Source organism: Epinephelus lanceolatus, chromosome 21 (genome assembly GCF_041903045.1).
Source record: "Epinephelus lanceolatus isolate andai-2023 chromosome 21, ASM4190304v1, whole genome shotgun sequence".
Taxonomy (NCBI): domain Eukaryota; kingdom Metazoa; phylum Chordata; class Actinopteri; order Perciformes; family Serranidae; genus Epinephelus; species Epinephelus lanceolatus.
Genome location: NC_135754.1, coordinates 20521904 through 20549573, shown reverse-complemented (window position 1 = coordinate 20549573; position 27670 = coordinate 20521904). Strand labels below are relative to the sequence as shown.

The 27670-nt window shown below is 42.1% G+C and overlaps 1 protein-coding gene across 2 annotated transcripts in view; it reads right to left on the bottom strand.

Annotated features, from left to right (window-relative positions):
- The window catches only part of pcdh15b (protocadherin-related 15b), a 362569-nt gene that overhangs the window by 201019 nt on the left and 133880 nt on the right, over positions 1-27670 (bottom strand). For both annotated transcript variants that reach the window (XM_078163506.1, XM_078163507.1), the window contains 4 exons: positions 17344-17452; positions 12872-12984; positions 8403-8609; positions 3766-3900 (listed from right to left, as the gene is read on the bottom strand). In XM_078163506.1, the coding sequence (XP_078019632.1) occupies positions 3766-3900; positions 8403-8609; positions 12872-12984; positions 17344-17452 (564 nt within the window). The remainder of the gene's footprint in view (positions 1-3765; positions 3901-8402; positions 8610-12871; positions 12985-17343; positions 17453-27670) is intronic.

Genomic DNA, 27670 nt, shown 5'->3' with positions numbered 1-27670 from the left:
ACCACAGCTAAATGGATGTTTGCCACCTAAAAATCCAAATCAGTTTAAGTGTATGCTATGGTTGGAATATTGCCTTTTCATTTCCTTACACTTTAAACCAATCAAGGCAGCGGTAGACCAGCAACTTCAGTATTCTGCCTCCTAAAATCACTGTTTCTGTCAATAGAGTGTGGTGGCTTTGAGATAACAGTGTCACAAAAGGCTGTCTGATAACGTACACTTTAAATGAAAGATTCTGTATATGTGGTGCTTTTATAGGTGGCTACAACTAACCAGTTGAGGCAGCATTTGCTCAGTGCTGTTCATTTAATGTAAGTGGTGCAGGGAATTTGTACCTTACTGGAAACAAACTCTCTGATTTGGCCTATATTACTGCCCCCAAATTGTTACCTCATCCTAACCTATAGTAATACACCATTGTCATTAAGTTGTTGATTATATTTTGTATCATGAACCTTCATCCACAAAGTAACTTGTTTATGTAGTTATATGTAGTGGAGTACAATATTTGCCTCTAATGTGTTGTGGGGTAGAAATATAAAGTAGCAGATAATGGAAATACTCAAGTCAAATACAAGTATCTCAGACGTGAGTAGAAGTACTGTCCATCACTGCAGACACTGTTTGGCAGCAGGCAGACTCTTTGTGTCCTACCAGTAAAGAAGCTGCTGAATTAGATAGCACTGAGTAAGAGAGTTCGAAAGGGCAAAGTGGACCAGAACAACACAACCATAAGGAACATAAGAGAGGCTGACAGAAACAAAGATGGAGAGAGGTAAGCACAGAGGGACGGCAACCTCTGTAATAAGCCTTATTTTCTACATTCATGTATGCACTGAGCAATGGAAGAGCCAGATACTGGCCTGAATGCTGAAAACTAGCCAATCACTCATGAAAGCCCTGCTAGTCATGCTAAATAAATTAACGGTGGCAGTAAAATCAAATCCATATTCAAACAGCAGTGGAGGTCAACGTTGCCCGTTTTTGAAAGAGCATACAGTTAAGTGTAATGCACAGATCTTCCCATCAATGTCTCTTTTCTTCCATATCTTTCATTCTGTGTGCTTCCTGTTTCCCCTCCAGCTATGTCCCTTGTTGATTTTCTCAGTAACCTCCCGCTCCCTTAAAACTAAGTCTGTTTCCTCTCTTTCACAAGCACAGCCATCCCATGCATTTTCTCTCCGCTCGCCCTCCCTACTGGGAAAATGGGAAACACACTGAAAGCGTCTGACGCGCGGGTTTTGAAGTACACCTATTGTTTTAAATGGCTGAAGACACACCAAAAGCGTTATGAGGCGCATCAAACTGCCTTGATGCCCCTACTCTGACCTTGATTTGATTTTAGAGCGTCAAATGAGGACCCGTTTTTCTGCAGCTGCAGTACCAGCTCGGGGAGAGCTAAAAGGAATAAAAAAAAGTATGGACTTTTTCAACTAGAGGACGATATTTTAACAAAGGAATACATTTAAATTAATACTAATAAAATAAATAGGTAAACAAACTGAAAAGATCGATATATACATTGAGCCTGTTTTCAGAGGAGCTCTCATTTTGGAGGGCAAACATTTCTTGACAGGCAGCTGCCAACGGCGTCTGTACAGTAGGAGCATTTGTAAAAGATGAAATAAGATGGCTGGTCCCCAGTGGCTTTACTGGTGTTCCACTGCCAACAAACTCACAAAAGCAGCAGCGCTCACAACAGTTGCCCTCCTGCCTTATGTAACGTTAAAGGCTACTCAAATAATACTGTACAGAAAATTAATGAGGGGTATAAAGTATAAAATATAACCTTGCTCCTGCCTGCATATACGGCCTGCTGCTGGTTCTGTGCTGCTGAAACTTCATATACCATTACTCAAATGAAAATGTATAGAAAGTTAATGTCTTTTGAAAGACATTGGCTTTTGGTTGCCAAAACTAAAAATATCTTTGCCATTTTTAGTCACCTTCAATTTATTAAAATACTAAAGCTTTATTACAATGTCTGAACAAAATGTGCAGTACAGGTTTATCTAGTTAAATTATTTATCTGGTCTTATCTGTTTGTTCAGATTCATATTGTTCTGTGTGAGTTGAATCAATTGCACATTTGTTTGTGATGTCGACAGGTTAGTTGAACATTTCCGCCACCCACAGTCAAACAGCTTAACTTGCTTCACCATTGTAGCATCAGGCCGGCTCAGACCAGGGTCCGACAACAACACAGCTGTGCTCCATTCACTCTAACGCAATCGTTTCAGATTTCCTTCATTTTCAGGCTGTTTTTGTGGATTTGGAGCTAAATGTTGTGCCTGGGGCACGTCGTGTATTAATGATACTCGTTACCTGGAGAGGTTGGAAAAAGATATATGTTTCTTCCCTGTTCCAAAACCAAAATCAAACCCTGAAAAATGTAGGGTTAGCTAGCTAGCTACTGAAGATATAGCCTACTGAATGTATACACATGCTGCTTTTGCTTTTTAATGATTATAACAGTGAAACAAAGACCGACCCTGTTGTACAGGAACCAGTGAAGGGAAGCAGGGAAACTTTGCTGACATTGAACCAGCTGTGTGTCATCACAGTGTGCGCAGATGAATGTTGTTTGACTTCTCCTGGAGATCCCTGCCTGTCCGCCAGTGGCAGTCCAGGTGCTGGCACCGTTCATCTGCACACACTGAGATGCCACACAGCTGGTTCAATATCAAGAAAGTTTCCCTTTCTATTCATTGTCTTCTGTGGCGATCAGCAGTGATGTGGTGGTTCACTTTTACACTGTGATCTGTAGCCTATAGTTCAGCTTTAGCTTCTAACTATCTTTGTCTTTTTAACCTGTTGTTGCTGCTGAGTCAGTTTGACATCCTGGATATATCCTTCAAACACAGACTGTAGACCCCTCTGTCTGCTTCTCTCTGGAATCACTGTTTCATTTTTCCAAAAATATGATAATGTTTCTTCAGGGAGTGCAGTTAGTTACAGTGTGGGCCCCATGCTTACTCCGACAGCTTGTTGAACCATCACAAAGGGGCGGAGCTTAGTGAAAGGTCAATTAACCTGACTTGCATGTCTTTGGACTGTGGGAGGAAGCCGGAGAAAACCCACACTAACACTGGGAGAACACGCGAACTCCACACAAAAGGGCTCCCCCCACCCTCTGCTTGAACCAGGAACCCTCTTGCTGTGAGGTGATAATGCTAACCATTGCACCACCATGTTGCCTCTGACTGTAACAGTAATATTTAAATATCATTGATGCAACAAATATTAAAAATTTATTTATTTTTGGTTGAACATTTTGCTGTTTGCTGTCCCTTCTGTATTTGTGTTAAAAGTTATTTCTGCTGATGGCATGCAGAGGCCGTGAATTGGTTGCCAATGACAAGCTAACAACGGTTACTGTGGAGCCCTGAATGTACAAAGTGTTTGCCTAAAAAGTGACCTTTTCTAAAGTCCTGCCAGGTCAGCATCAATCGCCCCTTAGACTTAAAATATTACTGACTTCATGGATCAACTTACGCCTACACATCCCCCTGGTCCTTCCTATCCATCTACCTCCATCTCCTCCTGTCTTCTTCTCTTCCTCTGGGCTCATTCTTTATTTCACACTTTTTTTTGTCTCCTTTTTGCACCTCTTCACTAGATAAGAACCTTTTCTCAAGACTACCACTACGGTTTTATCAAAGGTCTCTGATCTGAGGTGAGTTATTCAAATACATTCAGACGCTCATCTCTCTCTTTCTCACATACTGTATGTAAAGCACATGAGTACAAAAGGCTCTACAGTACCGTGAATGTGTAAGAGTCCTGCGTCTCTCTGTCCAGCGGCTGCAGCAGGGTGAGATGTCTTCTTATTCCAGTGGCAGACACGGAGAAGACATCAGAATAGCTGTCCAATGAGAACTGGAGCTGAGGGTCTCTGGTCTGTGGGAAGGAAAGGAAGACGTTTAGGACGACAGAGACGACACAAGGGCGTAAATCTGGTGCATTTACACCTGAGCACGTCTATGTAGGTGAGATAAAAGTAACACGGATTATAACAGGGCAAGGATATGTCTGTTTCTGTCTCTCCATTACAAATGATTTTATTTGACAAATTAAAGGAAAACCAGAATAAACATAACAAATGAAAATGTTTCTATATGCATAACAGCTGAGAGCAAAGAAGTGCATAGACAGGGGAAGGTGAATGAAAAACGTCTCCAAGGTTTTCTTGACATAAAAATTCTCCTATGAGGGCTCCGTGTGTGTGTGTGTGTGTGTGTGTGTTACACTCAGTGATGGAGAGGCAATCCTCATCTGAGTCCTCCTCTGACATTACCCACACAGTCACCTCCTCTCTTTGTGTGTGTGTGTGTGTGTGTGTGTGTGTGTGTGTGAGCTCTCATTCCAGATAAGGCTGGCTCAGCAGGGTAGGGGGGCTGATAATATTGTCGATGTAGCCAGTGTGGATATTGAGTCATAAATAAACACACACGCACACACAGACACTTACAGCCGTATGCACACACATAAATAAAAGTGATGGACGGCACATAAAAGCAATTAGGACTAATCATCATTGTTGGTACTTAATGCTGGAGGAAAGACCGGGGTTAGCAATATTTAAAAAAGCTCAACGTATATCAATTGCCACAAACACACAAAGTCTCAGGAACACACAGAGGCACACACATTATCCCCACTAAGCTCATTCCCTGCTGTGGGGGTCTTTTAGAAAGCAATGAACCAAAGCTTGTTTTTGTCAAAACGCCTATGCTACATCTTAAACAAACTAAGCTCTTGGGAATGCATCGGCGATAACAATGCTGCGGCACTGTAAATTCTTACATTATCACTGAGAGGCAATTTAAGAGGGGAAATGGTTTTACAGGGAAATTAGACGGAGCACTTCACACACTGCAAGCAGGGCACAAAGTAGAGACTCAGTGAAACAAAAGGAAAGGTTGAAATTGACACGTCAAAGGATCAGCCCTTGGTTTATGTACATTACCTCGTCTTTAAACACTGTCCCCGTGCGGCTGTTTGTGTTTACATGGTGACTTAATTGTGTTTGGAGACAGAAACCGGTGTGTTTACTTCTGTTTACACACTTGAGATCTGCAGTTTATATTACAAGGGGTTAGAAAAGTTCCAAAGTGGCAGAATCTAAGTGTCAAATAACCGTTGGCTAAGCCCCTTGTCGGTCCCAGCTGCCTGATCGGTACCGTGGCAGGAAGTTGCTGACTTCTTTGTGTTTTGCGCTTGATTAAGTTGCAGTAAATACCTAAGGTGATGGCTGCACCTGCATAAAGTAATGAATATGAGCTTGAACTTTTTTTTTCTCGACAAAGTATTTTGGAAAATAAAAAACAAGGCTTAATTTGAAGCACACAGTGTAACTCACTGCATGAGTATACAAGAATGGAAACGCTTCAGAACTTTCTAAGGTTTCTAAGACTGCATCCAGAGGTACACAGCAAGAAAATGACCTGCTCATAGTTGATTCAAAACTTAATTTTCCGAAGTGTAAATAAATACAAGTACACAGTTACACACTGGTGGCTGAGGCTACCATACAAGGTGTCATCTCCTACTCAGTAACCATTCAGACACTCATACACAGATGGAACAGCCATCGGAAGCAATTTTGGGTTCAGTATCTTGCCCAAGGATACTTTGACAGACGGTCTGGAGGAGCAGTGGACTGAATCACTGATCTTCTGACTAGTGGACCACCCGCTCTACCTCCTGAGCCACAGCTGCCCTGCCTTGTTGACTCACTTTACCCAACATTATACTTCCTGTCTCTTCTGTTCATACTCAAATCATATACCTCATCAGTATTTTGAACAGTCTTCATCAATAATATTGTGAGTCTGACACATAGTTTATTCCGGAGCTACTGATAAAAGTAGCTAACCAGTGAGCCATCTCGCTTTCCTCTTGTCTCTGCTGAGTTGCACTGATCAGGCAGCTAGACAACCCATGACGACTAACGGCCTATTTCCACCAGATGCGTGTTGGTTGCGTCTCCGCTCCGGCACGGCAGTGGAGCCCATAGGATTCAATTCTAGTCAATGTGTGTGTTTCCACCGGCTGCGGCTGTGCTGCGTTCTGGCTCTGTCTCAGCTCCGGCACTCCGGAGCCCTCCGGAACAGATACGCAGGACTTCTATTTTTGCCAGACGCTGGAGCACAACGCATCAATTCAGCACAGAGCAGATCGTGCGGGGCAGGAAGTCGTGCACAGAAACACAATAAAACATCCGGTTAATGTTCAAAATAAAATGCACAGTGTTCACGGCGGATCATATTTCCCTGCACTACACCTTGAAAACTACATAACGGGCAGAGGCAGGCCTGAAGTCAACAGGTCAGAGGTTTTCAGAAGTCATTTCACCCTGTTGACACCATGGACGAGGAGATATTAATCATGGCAGTGCACCGAGATGTCTTCCGGCGGAGCTGCACCGCTCCGCACAGCAAACGCAGCCGGTGGGTCCAGTCATCACTTAGCAGTCATAACAAGGCATGGTACATGTTGAGGTGTTGGGCATGGTGCTGTAGTAGGAGTGATACTTCACATCTTAAGAGCAAAAGTGGAAGGAATGGATGAAATGATATGTTTGTCTGCTCCAATGACTGTACATAAAGGTGAGTTTTGCGTCTCCACTTCCTACCACTTTTCCCACCCAGGTCACAAATTGTCTCTTGCCTTCTGACAGGAGCTTAAAGCCATGCCCAAATAGACTAAAAACAGTTTTCACCCGTGGGCCATCAGACTAATAAATTAAAACAACACTTCTTATTAGTGCAATACTCTATTTATTTTACATGTGCAACAGTTTGATCCAATCTATTTTTTAAGACTTTTTATTTCCAATTTCATGAATAATGATGATGTCTTCTGTATTTTTACTCACTTGTTTTAATGAGTCAGCGTTAAAAATATTTTAATTCACTGGGTCGACTGCCGGCAGCACACCTTAAATTTCACTGTGACAACTTCATTAGTTTTTATATGACATATACTTTGAGTAATGAGTGGATCATCAAGCATTTATATATATTAATTTCGACCTGATTATGTGAACAGCATATATTCTAATCCTCACATGGAGAAAAAAAAGCATCGTGGATCGTTGTTCCTGTGGGCTCCAGCAACACTAAACACCTGAGTTTGCCTGAGAAGGACTAAATTCACAGACCTGCTATTTTTACATATCCCATGCAGAGCGACTCTCACTACAGCCTGACAACAACCCTGCCCACATTTAAGAGTACAGTTTGCAGTGGAAACGCTAGGGTCTAGGTACCATGTCTGAAGGGTTACCTTGGTTCCAAAGGTACCATACTGAAAGTGTTTTGTGGAAACAGGCTTAGAACATACATCAGCATGATAAGAACTCCCTGAAATAACGGAAACTATCTTTGGGAAAAAAAAAAAAAAAAAAAAAAGATATTTACTTTTTGGCCTATGTTCCATCCACTTACGTGGAGGGGGCGGGGCTTATAATCTAAACTGCAGCCAGCCACCAGGGGGTGATTGAGATGTTTTGGCTTTATTTTAAGGTAGCTGTCATGTCAACCCTCAGGCAATGGTTTGCTCTAACACCAACTGCAAATGTTAGCATGCTCAGCTAACAGCCTGCTAGAGTTGTTATCATAGCTGGTAAACTCAACAAGCTGCTGACTATAAATAAGAAGCTTTTATTTGCATCATTCCAAAATCACTGTTTAAAAAAGAATTAAGACTTTTTTGAGGAGTAAATCTGCCAGCATTTTTACTATCAACAGCATATGTGCCAAGCAGGAACGGAGAGCTCGACAGGCATAACGGCAGTATCTAGGGGGCTTAGCAAACGGTTAATTTCCATCTGGCAAATTGTTAAATGGCACGTCTTACATGCAAAATAAATTATTAACAAGTTGCTGTGAAACTTTGGGCAACAGGCACTGGAATTTAGAGCAAATCTATAAATACTAGTTTTTGTCATGAAAGAGCCATCAACCAGCGAAAGGTTCAGAGAACTCAGCAAAAGGAGGTAAAGGTAGAGTGAACGACCTCAGCGGATACCTACAGGCGTCTGATTGGCTGCCAGCTACAAAGGAAGTAGATGCAACAGATCATTTAAGTGACTCCTCAGAGGTATAGGGCTACAGCACAGTACACACATAGAATTAAAATCTAAATAAGGGTTCATAAAGACTCAAATTCAATCTATTTATTTGCACAGTGGCTTTCTGCTTCATGTATATTAATATATTAGAGCCATAAACAATGTTAAATACCATTCTGCAAAAAGGAAATTCTGCATTCTTCTCTGTATTCACAATAACATTTCTCTGACTATTAACTGTGCTAATTTGATTTGTCAGAACACGAGTGCTAATCTGCTTAGAACGCCTTTAGTCACTGACAGCTCTGTATGCTTTTATCCTCACCTCCTCCACATCGTTATCCAGAGCCACGATGGCCAGCGGTGCAGACAGGCTGGCAGTGGTCGCTATGGTGGTTCCCACTGGTGATGCCTCACTGACGTAGCCATGGTAACCGGTCTCCAGGAAGTAGGGTGCCTGGTTGTTTTCATCCAGAACTTCGATTTGGAGGTTGGCAAACGCCGGCAAGGGGTGGCCATTGTCCTGCTCTGCCTAAAGGAGGGAGAGGAAAATTATTGTTCATTTTGGCTGTGATGCTTCACCCTCTGTGCTCCACCGGCTACTCCTGCTGCTGAAGTGGTGTTTAATGACAGCACTCGACATAATAAATACGCAATAAGATAGTTGAGACAATTTCCTTTAAGAAAGCAAATTTTATTAGAGACAAACGGCAAATCTTGGGTTTCTATTTGCCTTTTTTATTGTTTGTGAATTACACAGATGGGATAAACAAAAGAATTGTGTGTAGAGCTGCTTTTACCTCAAAGCACATTAAAGCCCCATTCAGACTGGATTTATTTCTCTGGTGAAGGTTGGGTGATTTTAAAATTGCCAGCACTGGTCAGTGATTTTAATCCTGTCCCGAGCATGACTACATATATGTTTGCAACCCCGACCCCTGAAATAATTAAAGCCACAATTACCTCCTGTTTTGCTGTGAACACGCTGGTCCTGCTGTAATTTAAAACCCCTCCAGATCAATGTCCTTGTTTTTTTAAAGTGGATCTCTGAGTAGTTTCCACATGAAGAGCTGCTTGTCCTTCCACTATTTTTTTTTATCATCAGTGCAGTGTGAAATGTGACTTTGACTCAGATCATCAAATGGGTTGTTATAATACAATGTCAGCTACAGGTAGGCAGGTATTCTCAGTAAAGCACCTTCTCTCCCAGCTTATATTTGTTTACCTTTAGCAAACTGGCACCATTAAATGTATGCTGAGGCACCCATTAGCAGTTCTATCTGCAGTGCACCCATGGGTGTGCAGGCAACTATCACTGGATTACTTTCATACTACAATGAAAAGATTCTCAGGCAAGTTCTGAAGCGTCTTTATTCTCTGACTGCTAAGTAGATTTGTGGACGTTTATTCACAATGGACATCTGAGATAATGATATCTACGGTGGTGTAACTGACACTGAATCATATCAATGTGTTTTTTTATGTTTAAAGATTAGACTTAGTTACTGTATAAATTAAATCACCTCACACAGCAGCTTTGTCTCACATCTCCCCTTAAACTCTACCACGCCCCCTAGGGGAGGATTTATCTTTCTCTTTTTGTGGAAAGTCCATCTCTATTCGGACCCTATGCTGTAAATTTCCGATGGCTAAAATGCCATCTGGAACAATGAGTTAAATTATTGTGGAGCATAGCTGATATTTTAACCCCCAACCCCTCCTTGTAATGTTACAACCCAATCGCCAGAATAAATGTTGGCACTGTACGTTTTTTTCTACGAACGATTTTGGTTTACATTCAGTGTTAAGAAAAAACTTGTGGAAGCTACTTTTCTGTCTGTGATTGATTACTGTGTATTAGTAGAAGTAGTAGTCGTGTTCGTAGTATACCATGCATCTCTAGGTTTTATTACAAATGCAAAGACCCTGACTTATCACTGCATTCTTTATGATTTGGTGGGTTGGACATCATTGACCATCCACTACAACAGCACTGGTATATTTTTAATCTATAAAGAAACACTGGGCAAACTCCCGGTCCACCTCTGCACCCTTCGGTGTGTCAGCTCTGGTAGTTACCAGCTACGCTCCTCCAAGTGGTTGCTTTTTAATGAACCCTGGGTTTTAACAGATCTGGGGAAAACTGCATTCTCCCTACTCTGCACCTTGGACATGGAACACTCTTCAGAAAGAATCACATCCATCGATGAATTTAAGGGCATCATTAAAGAATGTGGTGATAGAGATGTGCTTGTTTTTCTCTTGAGGTCACTGTGTTTGAATAGTTGTTTTATTGTGGATCTTTGTATTATATGTTGTATTTGTTGCATTTTAAATGTGTTTTGATTGGCTGCTACCTCGGCCAGGTCTCTCTTGTGTAAGAGGTTTTCAATCTAAATGGGAAAATCTAAAAAAAAAAAAAAAAAAAAAAATAAAAATTTTCTCACCTAGGTGTCACACCATCCACCGTCCTCGCCACTTCCTGATGACAAAGTCAGCTCATAGTCTATATCACTTTAGGAATGGTAACATAATACAAATACAAATTTAATGTATGCGTGGTGTATATCAATTAAGATTTTAAATAATGTAGCTTGATGCTGTAGGGGTTGTGTTGTTAGGGGTTCATACATGAATGGCTGATGTGCAATACTGTTATGTGTAGTATGTGTTTTTATGGTGTATGCTTCATGTCTTCTAGACTATCATTGAGTGCGTTTACATGGACAGTTTAATTCCCTTTTCATTCGGAATGAAAGTTCATTCCTATTAAAAGTGATCTTGTAAACACCTAATTCGGAATTAAAATGGCCAATACGATTGAAATTTCATTCCTATGTAAGGAGCTATTCATTTCTAATTCTGAATGAAAGAATTTCTCGCACTTGTATACACTCATTCCTCTTTAAGTTCATTCCGGTCCTTCTGCGCATGCTCGTTTCCTTGCCCTTCTGGCGTGATGACATATATAGCATGCGCACGACTTGATGCACTAACCGGTTTCCATTCGCCAAAGTACGGTCTTCTATCTCCCTTCTTCGACCTTCTACCTTCCTTCTCCTCCTCAACAGACGAAGCATTAGCAGAACAAGGTTGTTGTTGTACTGCTGCTTCAAGAATATAAGCAAAACAAGCCCGAAAAAGGCACTAAGAATGGTGTCGTCAAGCATCTTGTTATCCAGAACGAGGACTACAGTGTTTTCTTCCGGTAAACGTAAACCACACGCGGATCCAAATAAAGGCGATTAAACTGGTCTCCTGCGTAAACCCTCATTCGGAATGAATATTTCCCATGTAAACTACCTGGAAAAACTTTAATTCCGAATGATTTCATTCAGATTTATTTCATTCTGAATGGGAAGCCATCATGTAACCGCACCCTGTGTAAGGCAGCAATACTTGAGTCTAAGCCAAATTGCCCTCCAGGGACAACAAAGTACATCATATCGCATCGCACTGTATCGTATCGTATCGCATGTATCATAGTTTGCATTAACATTAAATGCCAGCACTTTCTTCTGGCGACTGGACTGACTGTTAATCCTGTCTGAATGGGGCTTCAGGAGGAATTAAATGCCAATCTAAAATACGTCTATACAACTGTTTAGCCCTACTTGCACGGTGCTAGTGTTACCAGGGAACCTCCTGATTCAGAAATTAACTTTCCTACATTTGTGTTTTGTGCAGCACATTCACACAGGATGAGCAAAGTCTGTATTTTATTTAAATTTACTGACATTATCTCCCAGATATGATGTGCACAGTCATTTGTAACTCCATGTTGTGTAGCGCGATGAGCATCCTGCACCCAAAATGTTGTCAAAACATTTATAACTGTCAGTGCAGAATCCATAATTCTTGATCAAGGAAGAGGCAGAAAAACCTATATATGACCCGAATCACCAAGATACATATTCGCACAGAACTAATATTATCACATGACCTCTGTGTTTGCCAAATATAGTAGGTAATTTGTAGTGGAATATTAAGTTGACAAATTAGAGACATGGCAGATTTCCTATTGGATTAAGATGACGAACAACCTCTGTAATTATTACGTTACTAAAGGTGTCCAGGTCATACTAGTTCTGCACAAATAGGGCTTTTGATTTCCAATATACCTGTGTGTGTTTTTCTGTATGTCTACTGATTAATTGCCTGTGTGTGTGATAGTGTGTTTTTCTGCTTGTTTATCCTACGCATCTTTTTTGTTTGCCATTGTCATTTACAGCTCATTCTTGTTGCTGTTTTGCTCCCTCACGTCTCCTCCAGCTCCTATCCTTCATTCATTAGCTTAAGTGGGATCAAACAGCTTTACCATCCCAAAAGTACACTGAATGCGGTGTCATTTTATAAACACGATATCTGTACACTGATATACACAGATTCACACACACCTTTAACTACAGCAAAAACACCCTATAGAGGAAAAATTGCACTTTCAATTTCAGCAGAGCAGTACCTGATGTATGCTTGGTGGTGTAATTCTATTACCAGCCTAATTGAGACAAAAACACCTCCATACAGCATGTGATGGTTCAAATGCTTCACAATTACTGGCACTTAATATGTTCAGGGAAAGTGCCAAATAAATAAATTAAGGAGGAACTGTTAGTCTTTATTTAAGATTACAGATTTGTTGATCAACAGCTTGATGGATATATGGGGTTAAATGCTGAGAGAAAAAAACAACAAAACTGCACATTGAGAACGGAGGGGGGCCGTTCCTATAAGACACATGCTGGGAGAAAATCAAGTTACACCTCCCCTGTTTGCGGTTCCAGTGTTTCTCACCTTGATAACCAGATCAAATCTGCGGTAGAGTTCTCTATCGATGGGCTTCAGTAGCAGGAGCTCCGCCGTGGTTCCATTCAGGCTGAAATAGTCTGCATAGGACTCTGGTTTGCCTGAGAGAGAGAGCAGGCAATAAGACACAAACAGTAAGAACTGAGCAGACACAAAATATACAAAGATTGGGTAGCATGTGTATGAGACAGGGAGAGACATCAGTAATTGGTTTAAGAATCAATATAAGTTTGCCTGGTGGGTGTCTAGGGGGAGTATAAAAGATACAGGGAGGGGGGAGGGGGGTAGAGCGAGACAGCTAATGCTCCCAGTTTTCTCATCTCTGCTCTCCACAGGTGGGGATGCAGGAACACACACAAACACATTCATATATGGTGCTTTAGAATGCTGCATTGCTCAGTGGGGAAATCAAGTTCTGGTGAGAGGAGCAGCAACACAGGCACACGTGTGCACAAGGCAGAATAACTCCCCTGATATTTGTGTTTACTGATGTTTTTGTGAGTGCATATCTTCGTCTAAAGGTTCTCTCTTGTGTCACCCAATCAAGCAAATTTGCAACAGTCCGTTCTTTGAAATCATTTTGTCGTCCAGAGCAATTGCAAACCGCTGTTCATATACACTGATCGGCCAAAACATTAAAACCACTGACTGGTGAAGAGAAAAACATTGATCATTTTGTTACAGGGCAATGTTCTTCTAGAAAACCTTGGGTCCTGGCATTCATGTGGATGCCACCCTCCCAAATATCATTACAGACCAATACACCCCCTCATGGCAACAGCACTCCCTGATGGAAGTGCCCCCCAGCAGGACAATGCACCACGCCACACCACAAAAGGAATGGCCTGGCGGACGTGAGTAGGAGGTCACGGTGTCAACCTGGCCTCCAAATTCCCCAGATCCCTATCCGATCGAACATCCATTGGGCATGCTGGTACCTTACCTCCCAACCTAAAGGACTCAAAGGATCTGTCGACAACGCCTTGGTGCCAGACAACACAGGACACCCCCAGGGGTCCTGTCTCCATGCCTCGACAGGGCAGATGCCACATCCAGATCGGATTTGGCTCTGACCCATCAAGGCCTGGACAAAGGACCTTTGGGGCACCAGTTTGTCCCACAGATGCTCAATCAAATTGGGATCTGGGGAATGTGAAAGCTAGGTCGGTGTCTTGAGGTCTTTGTCTCATTCCTTGGACCATTCCTGAGCAGTTTTTGAGGAGTGACATGGTGCATTGCCTTGCTGGGGGGGCTACTACCATCGGGGAGTGCCATTGCCATGAAGGGGGTTACCTGGTCTATAATGAAGTTTAGATGGGTAGAATTCAAAAAGGGCCATCCACATGAATGCCAGGACCAAAGGTTTTCCTGCAGAACATTGCACTGTAACAAAATGATCGATGTTTTTCACTTCACCTGTCAGTGATTTTAATGTTTTGGCTGATCAGTGTATAGTCTGTTAAAGGCCATTTGAGCATCTAAGAACATTAAAAGCTTCCCCAGCTGACCCTCATCTGTTATTAATTCATGTTCACACTGTAGATCTTAGAGAAGCTGCAGAGTTGCAACAGATTTTTCCACCCTTTGTGACACTGTCTCTCATAATCCTCACTCAGACTGAGATAAGTTTCACAGGAGGAGTCAGAAATGTAATCAAGTCAGTGTAAAGTCATGTCAGTAAATTTTTACACACTATGCAGATCCATATGAGTAAAAGTCAAAGTTTTTCGTGGCTCTGCATTTTCAAACAGTAATCAAGATGTTTTGCTGCGATGGTGCACTGTTGCTGCTATAAATCACTTTTAACCTAAGGTACTTATGAAGCATTAATGGGCAGACAATTCCATCGCTGTAATTTTGGAAACATTTTATCCTGTGCAAACTGGCTATTAGCATCCTCTTAACAATTACTTCACATATAGTATTACTCAGCCGAGTTAATCCTGCATCTAAACATGTAAGAGCCTTCCTCAGAAACCTTATAATCCTCTTCTAACAATTGACAATTAGGCCTAGTGCTAAGGATCCCCAAGACCACAGACCTGCATTTGACAAGATTTGGTTCCACAAAGCTCTACGTGAACAGATGTGTTGATGTCACTCCAAATTACAGTTATCTTTACTGCTTTAGGTAAATGGTCCATTGAATAATGTGCTCTTTTGGTGTGGCCATTCAGGATTAACTCAAGAGGACAAGATTTGGATTTTGAGTTTGTTTTTTTCAGACATTCAAATTCAAACTTCTACATCAGGGAGGCTGTGTATGTGTCTGTGCCATCGAGTTGGCTATATAGACAAAAATCATCTTTAATGGCAGCAGTTCCCAACTGGTCCAGCCTCGAGGTCCAGCTTTCTCCTTAGTCATTAGTTATAGGTCCCACAGTTTAAAATATTCAGCGTCGTACTTCTGTCTGGCCATGTCACTATGCTAGTTTGCTGTCTCTGTCTGTAAATCACTCTCTAGCCCCTTTTACACTGCCAGATTTTCCGCAAATGTTGGGCCGATTTGCTGGCAAGCTGCGAGGGTTTATACACACAGAGATGGAAAGGCGAGTTGATCCTAGGCGCCCAATTTTCAGCCTCGTAGGGTAGTCATATTGGCGGAACCCTTTTAATTTAAACAGACCGAGGTAGCTTTCCACAACGGGAGGGGCTGTCGATGACTTGTAGGAGGAGCTGTTGATGACACAGCACATGCGGGGGAGACAAGGAATAGCGCACCCTCCTTGCCCTCGCAAATGAAGAGGCCATTAACTGTCAGATGACAGGGACAGTGAAGAAGGGGCTGATTTACGAGAGAATCGCCATCTGACTATCGCCGCCTGACTCACCGCGGCTTCCCTCCCACGTCACTGTTTATGTCACACAGTGAGCTACATGTTTTGTTACTTGCTCACGCCCCCCATTGCCCCGAAAAAGGCGCATTCTGTATAAACAAAAGTAGGTAGGTGGCATTTTCCCACACTCCCCGATTTTGTCTTTATACTGCCAATGCTGAAAAAAAAGACTGACCGGGCTTTCCTGCAAATTTGCACAATTCCTATCTAAAAAGGGCCACTGTGTCTGTTGGAAATTTACTGTACTTGAAAATAAAGTGAGTCTTTTAACAAACTTGTCACGTTTGCGAATCACTTGCGGTCCTTTTAGAATGGGTCTGTGACCCACTTTTGGACCACGACCCACCGGTTGGGAACCACTGCTTTATGGTAAATGTTATTTTATATTGTAGTATAGCACATGCTCTGGTGAAATCAACCAATTAACTGGAATATGTTTTTGATCGGTACAACAAATCGAAAACGTAACAAATTAGGATATGTCATCATATTTTTGCACATATAATACAAATAACCAATATTATCATTGAGCTATCCTGCTCACTGATTTGCAACACTGCAGTTTAAAATGGCCTAAAGGCTTCTACATATTAGGTACAATCTAATGGTACTGTGCCTAAGTAAGATTGCCCCCTTCTCCACTCCCCTGCCACTCAACTTTTACAATTGTAATGTTGTTCTGTGCCCAAGTACATTTGGCTTACTTTACTTTTGTGTTGTGCTAGAGTGTAGAAAAAGGGACAGAGACAATGCCCCTGGGACTGTCATCAGTGGGGACCGGCAGAGCAGTAAGGAAACGCTCTGCTCCTTTACAGGCATCAGTATTAGATTCAGACTGTTTCACAAGAGTTGGTGTTCACACTTTATGCGTACTGTACCGGAGTACACATGAACTGTACTTGACACCACCTTTTCAAGTGGAGTCCAGAACAGATCAGCAAAATGTGTCCAGATACAGTACACTGTGCTCACTTTCCACCAAACACTTTCAGTATAGTACCTTTAGAACCAAAAGTAACCCTTCAGACATCGTACCTAGACCCTAGGTCTGTTTAACGTCTGAGCAGAGTGACCGTCTGCAATTGACCAATCAACGTGTTCACAGCTCCACCTTTTAGTACCAGATCTGTGTGCTAGGTACCCCAACAGAAAAGTGACCAAAAATGGGGATGGTAAGGAACGGTTCCATTGGTACCATCCACAACTTTTCACAGTGGAAACGTGAAAAAAGTGCACTGAACTGAACTGAACCGTACTGTACTGCTCGGTGGAAACGGGGCTTAATCAAACAAACTTTGGACTTCAGGGTCAAGTGTACTCGGATCCAGGCCAAGGTCTTAATCTGTGGATGGCACATACATTTACACTGTCTCACTGTATATATTGGCTTATTACCCAATACTAGTACCAGCCAGGGCTGGAATTTAGCACCAGTCACCAGCCAAATGCTGGTAAAATATGTAAGGGGCTGCTAGATTTGCTTTACTCACCAGCCAAAAACAATAGTAATCTCTTGAGTGGCTGGTAGATTTTGGAATCCATCACCGACACTGGAAGGTGACCAAAGACAATAATTTCCAACCCTGGTGCCAACCAATCAAACTTAACAAAATGTAAACCTACCGATGAGGATGGAGTACAGAATACCCGGCCTGTCAGACGGAGGTTGTATGTTTCTGTCTTGGTCCACAGCTTGAATGGGTGGAGTCACATTGACGGGATTCACCTTATTCTGGAAACAAAACCAAGAAGGGCATTAAAGTCAAAACCATTACCAACAAATATGACATCATAGACAGCTTAGTATAAAATACATCATTCCTAGCAACAGGATACAGTACTTGGGAACGTGTGCCAGTATGGTGTAACAACATTACACACTGAATTTAAGGATGTACAACAGACAGATGGCATGAAACAAAGAGAGAAGCAGGCAAACAAGCACACTTGAACTTATGGAACATTTTTGACTTTCCACCAGCACTGCCAGCTTTAATTAATAACATCTACCGCTTAGAGCAACAGCTAAAAAATGGAGAGGGAGTGGATATTAAAAATATATTTCTTGGTGGTCTGTCCCGCTCAGCTGTTGTAAGGTATAAAGAAAAGCTTTACCTAAGCTATTTATTTATGTAACAAGCAGCTCTGAGCACGCCAGCAAAGCAAGAGAGTTGAACAGGAGGAGTAGGAGAGAAAACACACTGTGGTATACTTTAAATCACACACAGAGCATGCAGGCCCACACATTCAATTCTGTCGATGTGTGGAAAGAAAAGAAATGATCATGTTGGTAAATGAAATCATAACATAGAACAACAATAACGACTTATTTCTATTGTGCATATGTATAGTGCTGCTCTACATACATACACACACACACACACACACACACACACACAAATACTGTATGAGTGTGCAAGTGTGTATCCCTATCTGCCCTATCTGCATGCGAGTGTGGCCGGGCTATAATGTTGACTTATAATAGCGTAATATGCTGAGCTGTGGATAATACGAAGACCCCCCCCAGGGAGAAACATTACATGTCTATAGGATAAAATCTACAATCACCAAAGCTATAAAATGTCAAGCCAAGCACACCAACAAGACTGCACATATTCCCAAATGTACATGAATGCATCAGCACACACCCACACACACACTCACATATACACCAGACACGATAGCGCGCTCCTACAGCTGCTACGATACAATACTTTACCGCCGCACCTGTCGTGCAGCACTTAAAATCTACTAGCCGTCACGGAGCTATATCTCTTTGCCTGTCCCTGAGAGAGGAGAGGAGGGGGACACAGGCAGAGAAGAAGTTATGGCGAGTAATGAAGTGGAGTAAAAGAGGGTGTAAATATATGGAAGGGAGATGAATCTGCCAGGAGTTGAGGGTAAACAGGGAGCAGAGAGAGATGTAAATGCAGCAAAGAAGAAAAGGGAGGGGAGGCAGAGAAAGACAGTCAGGTCACTGGGAACACTGAGGATACTACGATTTGTGTTATTAACAGTGACAGTCATCTTACAAACATTACTTTACAAAGGAAACATTAAAGAAACACTGACAACGCTATAGAAGTATAAAAGCAACGCAAGCGTCAGAAGTGACAGTGAGCAGTGAAAGAAAGATCCTGAGTTAAACGTAAGGTGTAGAGAGTTCAACTCTTAGAAATGAGAGGATATGATTTCTGACAGTAGACAGTCCCACCAAATGTCAGCCACTCTAGCAATTAAGGGCTCCAATATTGTGCCCAACATTGATAGCCTTTTCAAAATGGCTCAGCAGTAGTAATTCTTTCATAAAGATCAAAGAATTCCTTTAATATGTGAAATATTTCAAGTACTGCTTTGCAACAAGCTCAGCTTCAATACATTTAATCATTTCCTCAAGAAGGCAAATTTGATTCTTGAATGCCCACATTATCCACTCCAGTGTGTGACCTCCCTGCTTCAGACCATGCCCACTTCAGAATGATAACAAAATAAAATAGATGACTCTCCTTTTCACTTGTACCTATTGAAACATTTGTCTAACACACACATATGGTACACGCTGACTCACTAGCGTGGCTTACTTCAATTAGGGCTGCAACTAAAGGCTTTTTTCTTTATCAATGAAGGCTGAAACCGTTGCTGTCTGGTGCATGCAGCCACACACAGCCACACGAAAAAATATCCAGAAATCATAATATTCAGTGGTTTTAATATAGCACCTTTCATTAAAGAAATGCAGCACAAAGTGATTTACAATAAGGGCAGTATAAGCACTGAGTGCTTCACACAAAAATAGACATAATGAAAATAAAACAGACATTTATAACAGTTTAAAACATGGATTAACGGGGCGTTGGTGGCTTAGTGGTAGAGCAGGCGCCCCATGTAAAAGGCTGTTGCCGCAGCGGCCTGGGTTCAACTCCAGCCTGTGGCCTTTTGCTGCATGTCACTCCCTCTCTCTCTCCACCCTTCACGCTCATCTGTCCTATCGATTAAAGGCTTAAAATTGCCCGAAAAAATATCTTTAAAAAAAATAATAAGAAAAAAAATGGATTAACTGATTCATAAAATCATAGGGTTGTAAAACTATAAGTCATAAAATCAAGTATGATTTTAAAAGAGTTGCAGCAGCATGAAGCGTAAAAAGAGTTTCAGACCTGCATCAGGAAAGTCAGAGCAAGTTAAAGGCTAAAGTGAACAGATATATTTTTAGCTTTCTTTTAAAAATATTTAGCGAGCTAGCTTCCCTGATATTTATAGGTTGTGTGTTCCATAGCTTTGTGGCTTAACTGACAAAGGCTGCATCCCCGATCTTCTTACACCTGTTGCTGGGAGCCTCCAATAAACCAGCAGCAGATGATCGCAGTGTTCTCGGAGGCAAATAGTTCACAAGAGAGTTAGTGATGTAGCTTGTCGGGCTTTGTGAACAAGGAGGAGGAGCTTAAAATCAATTCTAATTGTAACAGGATGCCAGTGCAGAGCAGCTCAGACTGGCCTGATGTGCTTTCTCCTCTTGGTTCTGGTTAATAGCCGAGCTGCAGAGTTTTGAATGAGTCTCTCAGTGGTGTTCTTTGGGATGCCAGTGAAAAGAGCGTTGAACAGTATGTAGACTGGTGCACGTAATGTGGAACCAAAGTTCATGAGTGCAAGTTCATCAGGAAACTTTTAGCTGTACGCTGTTAGCAACAGGTGCTGAGGTTAGCACAAGCCGATTGGCATGCAAGTCAGTCACACTATCCATCCATCCATTTTCATCCACTTATCCAATGCCAGGTCACGGGGGCAGGCCAGATGAGATATATAATCCATCCAGTGTGCTCTGGTTCTGCCCCGGGGCCTCTGGCAGAAGGCGCCCAGGAGGCATCCTTGGCAGATGCCTGAACCACCTCAACTGCCCCTTTTGAGCAAAGAAGCAGCGGCTCTACTCCGAGCTCCGTCTGGATGTTTGAGCTCTAAGGCTGAGTCCAGCCACCCAACAGAGAAAGCTTGTTTCGGCTGCTTGTATCTGTAATCTCATTCTTTTGGTCACTGCCCAAAGCTCATGACCATAGGTGAGGGTTGGGATGTAGATGGACCAGTAAAACTTTGCCTTCTGGCTCAAACTGCCTCTTCACCACAACACTCTAGCGCAGCGCCTGCATCGTTGCCAAACTGCCTATCCCTCTCACGCTCCATTTTACCCTCACTCGTGAACACTATGGAGAGCACAAATAAAACAACAAAGCTGGAAGACCTGTCCGAGGATTCCCAGTCAGTAACGGAGAGACAGCTTTGTATACGACAAGGACGTTGTGTCACTGTTGATCCACTACTGTTTGGTATTTGAATGGAAACATACAGTATCCAACATGCTAACACACATTTAATGATATCACCCAGATGTGCTGATCACCAGAATGACAATTGTTTGGTTGCTTTGAATGTTTAAATATAGCCATAGTGGAACTAATTGAAAACTCTTCCTAATGCATATGTTTTATTTTTTATTATTCTATTGTTGTGGAACAAAGGAACTCAAAACATAGGGTTTGGACATTTGAGGGTTTACTCACATAAAGAAAAAGACTTTGTTCGTCATGACAAACAAGCAGTATCCATTGACACCTACAAGCTTTCCAATACACATTACAAGGTGTTTCCTGTCACTTAAGCTACTGTTTCCTGTTATTCCAATAACGAGTTCTGGGAGCAATTGCTTCTCCTTACATAACAAAATTTGGTCAGTCATATCAGGCCATCTGGCTGAAGTCATGTCAGGTCATCTACACTATACTATTTATTTAGTGTTCTAAATTTCATAGAATAAGAGATGGTTTTCAGTTTTATAGCCTGTTGTGACCTGTGTGTTTGTTCAGCAATCATACAGTCTAATACGTAAGTGTTTAAAATGTTCCTTATTTCGATGATAGAAAAGTTTATCACTCCTAAAACAAACCATCTTTGTGTTAGTGTTAGTTTTAGTTACTGTCTATGTAAGCTGTCCCCTTTGTGTTTAATTTGGTCAGATCACCCATCATATATGTTGCCCCATTGTCTCATTCTGTTTGTTGAGTTAATGTCTAATATTACTAGCCCTATTTTTCAGTAGAGTTATGTTTTGCTGACCTCTTTTAAGGGCCCTATAACTCTAAGTCAGTTATCTTAAGTCATTTGACTTGTAAAATTTACTTTTTGGGAAAATAAACCCACCTTTTTTGAAATTTAAACCTGTGTTTTTATGCTTTGACAGCTTGGTCCATGACATTCCCAAAGCCCAAGTTTTTATATTCTAGTGGCACATTTTATCCAACTAACAGTTAAACCCAAAGCTTCTAAGTTTGCAGGAAAGACAAGATAAAAAGATTCACATTTGATAGCTGCAACCAGACATTTTGGGGTATTTTAGCTTTTAAAAACAATGATTGTTTAGTTAACTATGAAAATTGATGCCAATTAGTTTTCTATTGACTGATCAATTGATTAATCAACTAGTTATTTCAAGTATAACTCAAACTATACAGTACTTTACTGATCTGCTGTTGTTTTCTGTTTTGTTTTTTATTCAACACTGCTTCTCTTTTTTGCTGACTTTGAGAGACTGGAGTTACTAGAGCGAGTAATGTCTGCAATACACTACAAGACTTTGAAAAGACTTTTAAAAGACCAAAGTCTGACACCCTCTCACATCTAAAGATAATGTGAACCTCAGTCACTTACAAAGATTTTTCAAAAGACTGTAGATCTTGCAGGGTCACTATTTGGTAAAGTTGGATTAATAGTTGTGCGTTTGTTTGTCTGTGTCACTCTGCAGTTACACCTCCAAAACACACATTAAACATGGCGTAATTGAGATAATTTCAAATACAAGTACACAAATCAACTTCACTATAACTCACAGCATTCACAGACAAAGCATTTGTCTTTATCTGGACACATTTTCCCCGCAAATACAAGCGTTGTGTTAACGTTATTAGCACAAGCCTATGGCATTTTACATTGTATAAATTAGCCTAGCGGCTAGCTGACTTTTCCTCTACTCAAATAAAGCCAAACCCAACAGCAGCATTTAACAAAGGTAACGTTACAAAGTTCATCTCCATTACAACTCACTAGGTTCACCAACAAAACAGCTGTCTCATACTGAACATGTTTTCCAATCAAATGTAACATGCTAACATTATTAGCACAAGCCTATGGCATTTTACATTGTATAGATTAGCCTAGCAACAAGTGGAGATTTCCTCTGCTCATATGAATCCAGGATACATCGTACACAAGATTTAAAATGCTATTTTGTGGAGGCTTTATTGTCTTCACAATTTATTGTTTCTTATCTGTGAAATTAAAGTAAATAAAAGCTTCGTTTCCACTGAGGGAAAAGGTTTCAGCTTACAAAAACAGACAGGAGGTCTGCATTTCCGAGATGTGTAGGTACATTTGTGGGGAGGTTCACGTCACTGCGTAGGGTACAGCTTAGGCTCTTTGTCGCAGAGCCTTCGCCGTAGGTACAGCTTTGATTTTGTGCCTAAGTATAAATCCTGCATAACTCCACCAGTTTCTCCTCCTTTGCTACAGCCCAAGAAAACAGAGACTTGTTCACATTCTTGTGCCTCCCCAGAGTCCCCTCCATGTGTACCGTTTACCTGATTTGCTGCCTCCTGTTTGGTGCTGGAGAGAGCGCAGCTGTTGGTTGGTGACAATGTTTACATTTTTGAACTTCACTGTTTGCATGAGCCAAGTCTAAAAACTCACGACAATATGAAACATGTTTGATTTTTCTTGGAACGTCAAGACAAGAAAATGACTTCCTTAAGACAGCTCAGACTGAGTTTTATGACCATTTCACACAACATCTGATGAATCTAAACTTACTTTAATGTGAACCCCCCCCACCAGCAAACACAACAGGCTGGGCAGGAGATGTTAAAAATGTCTTTCCTCCCTGGGTTTTAAAGGCTTACTGTCAGAAACATGCAGGTAGACATAATCAGAAAAGCAAACCGCAGGATCAGCAAGCAGAAGATCAGCAACAAGTATCCAGCAGACACGAATGCCTCAGACGCTACAACACCTGAGCAGGACCACCTGGCAAATGTGTGTGTCGGGGGGGGGGGGGGGGGGGGGGGGGGGGGGGTAGCCTTTTTTATATACTGGGGAACTAATGAGCAAATGAGCAGCAGCTGTGCAGGCAGGTGGCTGATCCCGAGAGCAGCAGTGATCAATAGAGGAGGGAAAAACCCCAGAGAGGCGTCTAGTGGTCAGGTGAGGTGTTGTGTCAACCCTTGAGCTATACAGGAGCGCATGGCAAGATGCTATTCGTGGTGCAACAGAGACACAGCACTCCCCTATCACATAAAAAAATGACAGTTCCACAATGCAGTGTGCCGCAGTGCTGCAAAGTTGAAGTCCGTGTTGAAAGCAGCTACAAAATAAAGTTATAGCATTCAGTGCTGTAGTTTTTGATGCTTTGTTCATCTGTATGTAACCTGTAGCCAATCAAACCTGTCTGACATACTGACAAACTAAATGATTTGTCAGGTCTGTGGAGAGTTGTTTACTGTAGTGTTCAATAATCTATTTCTTTCCCTTACAGCCATAAATTTCTGAGTTGCAGAGGCAGCAATGTTTTTGAAGTGCATGTGTGAACATGGCCTGACAGCCAACTCCTCAGCTTAAATGACCAGCATCTTGGTGTGTACGTGTGTGTGTGTGAGAGAGAGAATAGTTATGTTGGCTCTGAGGCTCTGAGGTTGTCATATCTCATCAGTCTGATTAGGACTCAAACTATTATAGAGCCTTGACTCTCCACTTCGTTCATTCCTCTCCTCACTTCACCTTGCTATCTTTCGTATACCCCAGCAACAGCAGCTGTATGCTGCTCTTTCCACCTCTCTCATCACATCTCCAATTTCTATCTATTCGTCCGTCCTCCTCTGTCCCCTGACCTCCTCTTTTCCCTTCATCAACAGTTTGAACCCTGAGCGTAAACTACATTCATTAAATCTGGAGTTCATTCAAGCAGAATGTATCAGAGTACTCATGTCAGATGGCTTCAAAGTCTAGTCTTAATCAATCCAATAGGGCCCCTGAGAGACAGCTGCTTTGAAAAGATAGAGGTGCATTCAGGCAAACCTAATGGGAGAGATCATGCTGTTGGCATAAACACACATTAATTTAAATGACCTAATATAAATTAAGTATATGATTGTTTAAGAGAAAGCTTTAGTGTTTCTGCAGTGCATCTCACAATTAGCAGCCCCTTGGTCTATACGTATGTGGTTCTCTTTCTCATCAGTTGAGCTATGGTTAATATTGCTGCTTATGCTAGCTCTCTAGTTCTTTGACTTTTAATACCAATCAAACTGCTGCTACCGTCTCTAGATCTCCTGTGTGCTGAACAACTAATGCAGACTCATTTCAATAAGACCACTGCACTGGCAGTAGAGGTGTCATAAAGGGTTAGGGGCAGGGTGGAAAATTAGCACCAGCCATCAGCCAAATGCTGGTAAAATATGCAAGTGGCTGCTGGATTTGCTGAGCTCACCAGTGAAAAAAATACTTTGGTAATTTATTAAGTGGTTCACCAGCTGAAACACTGGACTGTTTTGGCGAAGAGGGAGCTGAGCCGGAAGGCGAAGCTTTTTATTTACTGATCCATCTACGCCCCATCCCTCACCTATGGTCATGAGCTCTGGGTAATGACCGAAAGAATGAGGTCACAGATACAAGCAGCCAAAATGAGTTTCCTCCGTGGTGTGGCTGGGCTCAGCCTTAGAGATAGGGTAAGGAGCTCGGACATCCGGATGGAGCTTGGAGTAGAGCCACTGCTCCTTCGCATCGAAAGGGGTCAGTTGAGGTGGTTCAGGAATCTGATCAGGATGCCTCCTGTGCATGGTGAGGTGTTCCAGGCCCGTCCCAATGGTAGGAGGCTCCGGGGCAGACCCAGAACAAGCTAGAGGAATTACATATGTCATCTGGCCTGGGAACGCCTTGGGGTCTCCCAGGAGGAGCTGGAAAGAGTTGCTGCTGAGTGGTTTTCCCCATCATTATAAGCACTGTTTGTGGTGCCTAAGCTGAATAAAATGGGAAAAAAAACATGCTGCTATGTTTGACTCTGTGTTGGTGTTTTTCTGTGGGCAGTGTTCAGGTGCTCCACACACCAGCAGGGCCGCCATAACTGGGGGAACATCGGGTCACCTGAGACTTTGCTCTGTTAGTGTAGGCCGGTTTGACCACAAAGATGCGAGTGGTGGCTAGCTTGACTACAGTCCGTTTGTCTGTCATCCAAGCTAGTTCAGAACCTCCTGTGCTTCTTGGATCATTCAGAGGCACTGTCTAATGTTTCTGCATCAAGCTAGATGTCACTCTATACGGTCAAACGAGCTGCTGCTTAAGTTGGATCCCCCCCCCCATGTATTCTGACCTGTAAATGCATTTAAACAGACCAGGATACACATATGACTACGTCAGCTTTCCAAAATAAGGTGTTAACAGCGTACAGCGTAATATAAGATTAATTAGATTGTATTCACAGATATAATAAATCATGTTACCTGTGTCCAATACATATTAAGACATCACACTAAATTGTGAGGGAAATTACTTTATTCTTTGATGTTGGGTTGCTGGAAAAAAATCTGACAGTGAAAGTTATTGCTGGACCCTGCAGTCATGTGCAAGAGGCCCTCTGAGACGCTCAGTCATCCAAAAAACTGAGGAATTCAACACCAACAGCTAAATGTATTTATTTCTTAACTGATGTGAAGCACTTTATTTTACAAAAGGATGTAATGCTTTGTTTTATAACTGTATTGAAGCAATTTATGGGATAGAAAAATGGTGCAATGTTGTGTCACAACATGAATCATCAATATTCATTATAGTTTGATTATTTGTTTTACTTAACTGTTGAAATTTTATTCAGCCACCATGATTAGACACTTTCTAATGACGAAACGTGCTTAAATTGTAAAACACAGAATTAAGAAAAATTAAAGAAAATCACAGAATTTAGGGAAATAATCAAATGGAATCTGGGAAAATATTAAAAAGGATTTCATAACGCCCTAAGCACTGGCTGGATTGCAATACCAATCATGGAGATGGAGAGGAGAAGTGTTGCTGCTTTACTGAGTTTCAAGAGTTTAAACCCATTACATGGTCTTGTTGTGTGTTAGGGTTCATAATTGGCACCGCAGATATTTGAGTGAGGGTCTTAAGGACAGAGGGATGTCGTATGCTGTAAAGCCCTGTGAGGCAAATTGTGATTTGTGATATTGGGCTTTATAAATAAAATTGATTGATTGATTGATATTTTGACTTGCAGGAGATGCACAGGTTTACCTTAAAACATAAATGATAGCTCTGTTAACAATGACTAACTAAGCCAAGCCAGTGAGCCGGCACATGCAATACAAGGGCCCTGGAACTGGCAAAACTGCATGGGATCCATCCATCCATTCATCTATCCATCTTCATCCACTTATCCAAGGCCGGGTTGCGGGGCCAGCAGGCCAAGCAAAGCACCCCAAATGTCCCTCTCCCTAGCAACGCTTTCCAATTCCTCCTGGGGGACCCCAAGGTGTTCCCAGGCTAGATGAGATATGTAATGCCACCAGCGTGTCCTGGGTCTGCCCAGGGGCCTCCTATCAATCGGATGTGCCCGGAACACCTCTAATGGAAGGCACCCAGGAGGCATCCTGATCCCGAACCACCTCAACTGGACAATTTCGACGCAAAGAAGCAGTGGCTCTACTCCAAGCTCCCTCCAGATGTCCGAGCTCCTCACCCTATCTCTAAGGCTGAGCCCAGCCACCTCACGCTTGTACCCGTGATCTCGTTCTTTCGGTCACTACCCAGAGCTCATGACCATGGGTGAGGGTTGGGACGTAGATGGACCAGTAAATCAAAAGCTTCACCTTCCGGCTCAGCTCCCTCTTCACCACGACAGTCCAGCCCAATGTCCACATCA